The 6,367-nt window shown below is 46.1% G+C and overlaps 1 protein-coding gene across 1 annotated transcript in view; it reads left to right on the top strand.

The window, feature by feature from the left end:
• The window catches only part of LOC121534513 (microtubule cross-linking factor 1-like), a 179,070-nt gene that overhangs the window by 134,995 nt on the left and 37,708 nt on the right, over window positions 1-6,367 (top strand). Inside the window, exons 14-16 of the mRNA XM_045206049.1 lie at window positions 739-809; window positions 2,444-2,691; window positions 2,982-3,499. Of these exons, the coding sequence (XP_045061984.1) occupies window positions 739-809; window positions 2,444-2,691; window positions 2,982-3,499 (837 nt within the window). The remainder of the gene's footprint in view (window positions 1-738; window positions 810-2,443; window positions 2,692-2,981; window positions 3,500-6,367) is intronic.

Genomic DNA, 6,367 nt, shown 5'->3' with positions numbered 1-6,367 from the left:
CTGCCTTGGCAGGAACTAATGGGGATCCATAATAAACCCCGGGAAGAGTAGCTGCTGCCTTGGCAGGAACTAATGGGGATCCATAATAAACCCCAGGAAGAGTAGCTGCTGCCTTGGTAGGAACTAATGGGGATCCATAATAAACCCCAGGAAGAGTAGCTGCTGCCTTGGCAGGAACTAATGGGGATCCATAATAAACCCCAGGAAGAGTAGCTGCTGCCTTGGCAGGAACTAATGGGGATCTATAATAAATACAAATACAAATATGGGTCCTGGTCAAAAGTGGTGCACTATGTAAGGAATAGGGTGCCACTTTCAGACCTGAATAGGGTGCCACTTTCAGACCTGAATAAGGTGCCACTTTCAGACCTGAATAAGGTGCCACTTTCAGACCTGAATAAGGTGCCACTTTCAGACCTGAATAGGGTGCCACATTCAGACCTGAATAGGGTGCCACTTTCAGACCTGAATAGGGTGCCACTTTCAGACCTGAATAGGGTGCCACTTTCAGACCTGAATAGGGTGCCACTTTCAGACCTGAATAGGGTGCCACTTTCAGACCTGAATAGGGTGCCACTTTCAGACCTGAATAGGGTGCCACTTTCAGACCTGAATAGGGTGCCACTTTCAGACCTGAAAGTGGTCTTATGTTGAGATGAAGGCAGTGTTCTTCAATACTGGCCCAGTGCAGGTTTTTCTTCCAGCCCAGCACTAAGATGTCAGTGTATGTTGTTTCAGGCTCTGAATGAGATCCCAGACAGAGAGGACCCAATGTACCAGGAGGAGGAGGGCTTTGGCAGTCTGCTCAGGTAAGGGGGTTTACCTGTTCACTTACCATAGAACTACGGGTACTGTTTGCACTTATCTAGACAGGCCCTCATTGTAATGGTCACATGGGCTGTGGTAGCCTGCTCAGGTAAATATCTTCTTTCTGTTTACCTCAACGTACAGTATCCTTAGTTAGTGGAAGTGTTGTCAATAGCGTACCTGGATAAATAAAGGTCATATAATTACTGGTAATGTTTCCAATTTACCTAGACGGACTACCATTGTACTGGTTACAACAGCTATGCTTTCTGCTTTGGCGGTTGTGTACTCAGGACTGCCATTCTGCTTTGGCGGTTGTGTACTCGGGACTGCCATTCTGCTTTGGCGGTTGTGTACTCAGGACTGCCTTTCTGCTTTGGCGATTGTGTACTCGGGACTGCCTTTCTGCTTTGGCGGTTGTGTACTCAGGACTGCCATTCTGCTTTGGCGGTTGTGTACTCAGGACTGCCATTCTGCTTTGGCGGTTGTGTACTCAGGACTGCCATTCTGCTTTGGCGGTTGTGTACTCAGGACTGCCATTCTGCTTTGGCGGTTGTGTACTCAGGACTGCCTTTCTGCTTTGGCGGTTGTGTACTCAGGACTGCCATTCTGCTTTGGCGGTTGTGTACTCAGGACTGCCTTTCTGCTTTGGCGGTTGTGTACTCAGGACTGCCATTCTGCTTTGGCGGTTGTGTACTCAGGACTGCCTTTCTGCTTTGGCGGTTGTGTACTCAGGACTGCCTTTCTGCTTTGGCGGTTGTGTACTCAGGACTGCCTTTCTGCTTTGGCGGTTGTGTACTCAGGACTGCCTTTCTGCTTTGGCGGTTGTGTACTCAGGACTGCCTTTCTGCTTTGGCGGTTGTGTACTCAGGACTGCCTTTCTGCTTTGGCGGTTGTGTACTCAGGACTGCCATTCTGCTTTGGCGATTATGTACTCAGGACTGCCATTCTGCTTTGGAGGTTGTGTACTCAGGACTGCCTTTCTGCTTTGGCGGTTTTGTACTCAGGACTGCCTTTCTGCTTTGGCGGTTGTGTACTCAGGACTGCCATTCTGCTTTGGCGATTGTGTACTCAGGACTGCCTTTCTGTATTTTCTGTATTTGGGATTTAAGTGGGGAAATAAAGGACTGTTGCTTCTGTTTTCTGTTGCTAGAAGTGACAGTAGATTCCCTGGTGATTCCTGTGAAAGGGATAGTCTCTTTGGGAGAGGATATGAACCAAGTCATTGCAGCCTGACAATTAATTTTTGAATCATTTTAAAGTGATCCCTCATGAAATGAAACGCATTAACTTTATTTTTTTGGGATAGCAGATTAAGTGTTTTTAGGTTATTTTAAGAGTTTCAGGAAATTGGGAGAAACGAAGAGGCTTAAAAACACTGTTTATATATCAAAGATACATCTAATTCTACTCTACCTCTTTGGAGACCTGTCAATGTATCAACCTACACCTTTCTTCTAGTAAGAGAATATCGAGGCAGTAGTAATGATCACTCTCTCCTCCTCTCTCCTCCTCTCTCCTCCTCTCTCCTCCTCTCTCCTCCTCTCTCCTTTCTGTCCTTCTCTGTCCTCTCTGATCCTGTCCTTGTAACATTGTTTTGTAATGTAATAGTTTAATGTTTTATTCTCGTCTCCAGGGCTAAGTCGGTCTGTTCTATGAGTGACTTCCAGCGTCTGATGGACAGCTCTCCCTTCCTGCCTGACAAGAGTCGTCATGGTGACCGCGGCCATGATGACGTGACCCCGCCCCTGTCACCTGATGACCTGAAGTACATAGAGGAGTTCAACAGTAAGGGGTGGGGCTTCCCTGGCCCTGGCTCCTCCCCTACACCAGGCCACCACGCCCCCACACCCATGGAAGCCTGGGCAGAACGGCCCACTTCAGGTGCTGATGCTCCACGTGTGTTAAAGCATTGTTTGTTTTTAGAATTGCAATCATGTTAATGTGAAGACAAATGTGGCAAATATATTTTCTAACTCTATATCAATATTTCATTTCAGTCATGTTATGGTGAAGCCAAAAAGCAAATTTCCACATTGTGTGTGGACAATAAAGCTTTTAAAATCTAAATTCAGAACCATGCCCAATGTTTTACTGTTATTTCCCTTCTAATTCTAATTATTTGAATCATTCTAAATTCCAATCATTCTAAATTCTCTCTCTATGAATTCCAGAACCATTCCAGCCAGCCTTGTGGTTTCTGACCACCAGTGCTACACTGACCACTAACACCCTGTCCAGCCCTGAACCCCCTCCCCACTGCCAGCACTCCCCTCTCAGGGGTAACGGGGGTAACAGAGGAGGGGGGGCAAGTGTCCATGTCTCCCACAGCCCCACCCGACCCCCGGGAACCCCCGAACAGGACTACCTGTACCCCAAAGGGACCAAGGGGCGGGGGGGTGGCAGTGAGGTGGGGGATCCCCCCGGGTTAGGGGGTGTAGGGGTACCAGACGAGGTGTTTGGTGATGGTAGGTGGCCCCCCACCTGTCATAATGAGATATTAGAGGGTGGGGGTGGACTGGGAGGCGGACTTCGGGGATCCCCTGGGGGGGGTCCCATCCCCACGGTGGGGTACGCCTCGTCTCTGGAGCTGTCACAGAACCTCAGTGATGACATGAAGGAGGTGGCTTTCTCCGTTAGGAATTACCGCTCAGGCCCCAGCACCTCGGACCTCCTGGAGCAACACAGACAGGTCTGTTGACGTTGTTGTTGACGTTGTTGTTGTTGTTGTTGTTGTTGTTGTCTAGTTGTTGTTTATCTAGCTGTACATTTCACTTAATTCACCTTTTCTATTTAATTTATCTTTCTGCCTTCAGAAAGTATTCACACCCCTTGACTTATTACACATTTTGTTGTGTCCAAGCAATGAATTCAAAATGGATTAAATAAAATAAATAAATCTCACCCATCTACACACCGTAATGACAAAGTGAAAACATGTTTTTAGAAATTCTTGCAAATGTATTGAAAATGAAAGACAGAGGGGAAACTTACTCAGTATAAGATACTACATAGGTTTTATTGGACCCCAGCAAGGCTTCACAAGATGGGTCTGACCAACAATTCTCTGTGTTGGAAAATTCCAAAAAGACACTGGGACATTTTTACACAGAATATGGGAATGTACATTAGCGGTACTTTTCTGGAAGAATGTTTTTAAATATCTGGAGGAATGGTCGGGGTTAACAATTCCAGTTTAACCGAGAATATGTCTCTTGGACGACAGAACAGAGTTACCTAATGTAATAAATGAGGAATTTGCACTGATCACTGTTGGTCTCGTTACAGCAGCTAGAGTAACCCTTAGAATTTGGAAGGGTCACGTCACTCCTACTCTTAAACAGTGGGAAGAATCAATGTTGGAGGTAGCATCTGATGAACAAACGCTTGCTAGGATCTCTGGTAGAAATTACAATTCTAGAAGCTGGACGCATTTTATGTGTCATGTTTCTAAGACTGGGAAGTGAGACTGGGAAGTGATTTACTTATGCTTGTGAACCCATGTAGTTCTGTGTTGTAGCCAGTGAGCTATGTTGGAGGATATGTCTGGATGTCAATGCTCAATGTTTTTATGCTGTACAAGATTTATTATTATTATTGTGGTCCTCTGTAGCTCAGCTGGTAGAGCACGGCGCTTGTAACGCCAGGGTAGTGGGTTCGATCCCCGGGACCACCCATACGTAAAAATGTATGCACACATGACTGTAAGTCGCTTTGGATAAAAGCGTCTGCTAAATGGCTTATTATTATATTATTAAAAAAGAAAATGAAATACAGAAATATCTAATTTACATGTTACATATATTAATTTACATAAGTATTCGCACCCCGTTGCTATGACACTCCAAATTGAGCTCAGGTGCATCCAATGCCCTTTGATCATCCTTGAGATGTCACTACAACTTGATTGGAGTCCACCTGCGGCCAATTCAATTGTTTGGACATGATTTAGAAAGAAACACACCTGTTTATATAAGGTCCCACAGTTGACAGTGCATGTCAGAGCAGAAACTGTAGAGCAGGACTGCCCAACCCAGTTCCTGGAGAGCTACCGTCCTGTAGGTGTTTTGCGCCATCCCTAATCTAGCACAACTGATTCTAATAATTAGCAGGTTGATAAGATGAATCAGGTTAGTAACACCTGGGGTTGGAGCGAAAACCTACAGGAGGGTAGCTCTCCAGGAACAGGGTTGGGCAACCCTGCTGTAGAGCATAGCACTTGCAATGCCAGGGTTGTGGGTTCGATTCCCACGGGGGACCAGTACAAAAAAGTATGAATTCATGTACTCACTACTCTTAAGTCGCTCTGGATAAGAGCGTCTGCTAAATGACTAAAATGTCAATGTAAAATGCAAGAAACTGTCCGTAGTTCTCAGAGATAGAATTGTGATGAGGCATATATCTGGGGAAGGGTATAAAACAATTTCCAAGAGCCCAGTGGTCTCCATTATTGGGAAATGGAAAAGATATGGAACTACCCAGACTCTGCCTAGAGCTGGCCGTCCGACCAAACTGAGCAACCGGGAAAGAAGGACCTTGTTCAGGGAGGTGTCCAAGAACCCAATGACCACTCTGACAGAACTACAGAGTTCCTTGGCTGAGATGGGAGAACCTTCCAGAAGGACAAAAGTCTCTACATCACCAATCTGGGCTTTATGGGAGAGTGGCCAGACTGAATACACTCCTCAGTTAAAGGCACATGACAGCCTGCTTGGAGTTTGCCAAAGGGCACCTAAATGACTCTCAGACCATGAGAAACAAGATTATCTGGTCTGATGAAACCAAGATTGAACTCTTTGGCCTGAATGCCAAGCGTCACGTCTGGAGGAAACCTGGCACCATCCCTACGGTGAAGCATGGTGGTGGCAGCATCATGCTGTGGGGATGTTTTTCAGCGGCAGGGACTGGGAGACTAGTCTGGATCGAGGGAACGATGAACGGAGAAAAGTACAGAGAGATCCTTGATGAAAACCTGCTCCAGAGCGCTCAGGACCTCAGACTGGGGCGAAGGTTCACCTTCCAACAGGACAATGACCCTAAGCACACAGCCAAGACAACGCAGGAGTGGCTTTGGGACAAGTCTCTGAATGTCCTTAAGTGGTCCAGCCAGCACGAGTGGCCCAGCCAGAGCGAAACTCCCCGTCTAACCTGACAGAGCTTGAGAGGATATGCAGAGAAGAATGGGAGGAACTCCCCAAATACAGGTGTGCCTAGCTTGTAGCGTCATACCCAAGAAGACCCGATGCTGTAATCGCTGCCAAAGGTGCTTCAACAAAGTACTGAGTAAAGGGTCTGAATACTTACAGTACCAGTCAAAAGTTTGGACACACGGAATCATGTAGTAACCAAAAAAGTGTTAAACAAATCAAAATATATTTTATATTTCAGATTCTTCAAAGTAGCCACCCTTTGCCTTGATGACAGCTTTGCACACTCTTGGCATTCTCTCAACCAGCTTCATGAGGTAGTGACCTGGAATGCATTTCAATTAACAGGTGTGCCTTGTTAAAAGTTAATTTGCAGAATTTATTTCCTTCTTAATGCGTTTGAGCCAATCAGT

Source organism: Coregonus clupeaformis, chromosome 21 (genome assembly GCF_020615455.1).
Source record: "Coregonus clupeaformis isolate EN_2021a chromosome 21, ASM2061545v1, whole genome shotgun sequence".
NCBI classification, from domain to species: domain Eukaryota; kingdom Metazoa; phylum Chordata; class Actinopteri; order Salmoniformes; family Salmonidae; genus Coregonus; species Coregonus clupeaformis.
Note: the sequence above shows the minus strand (reverse complement) of the source record. Positions and strands in the feature narration are given on the sequence as shown.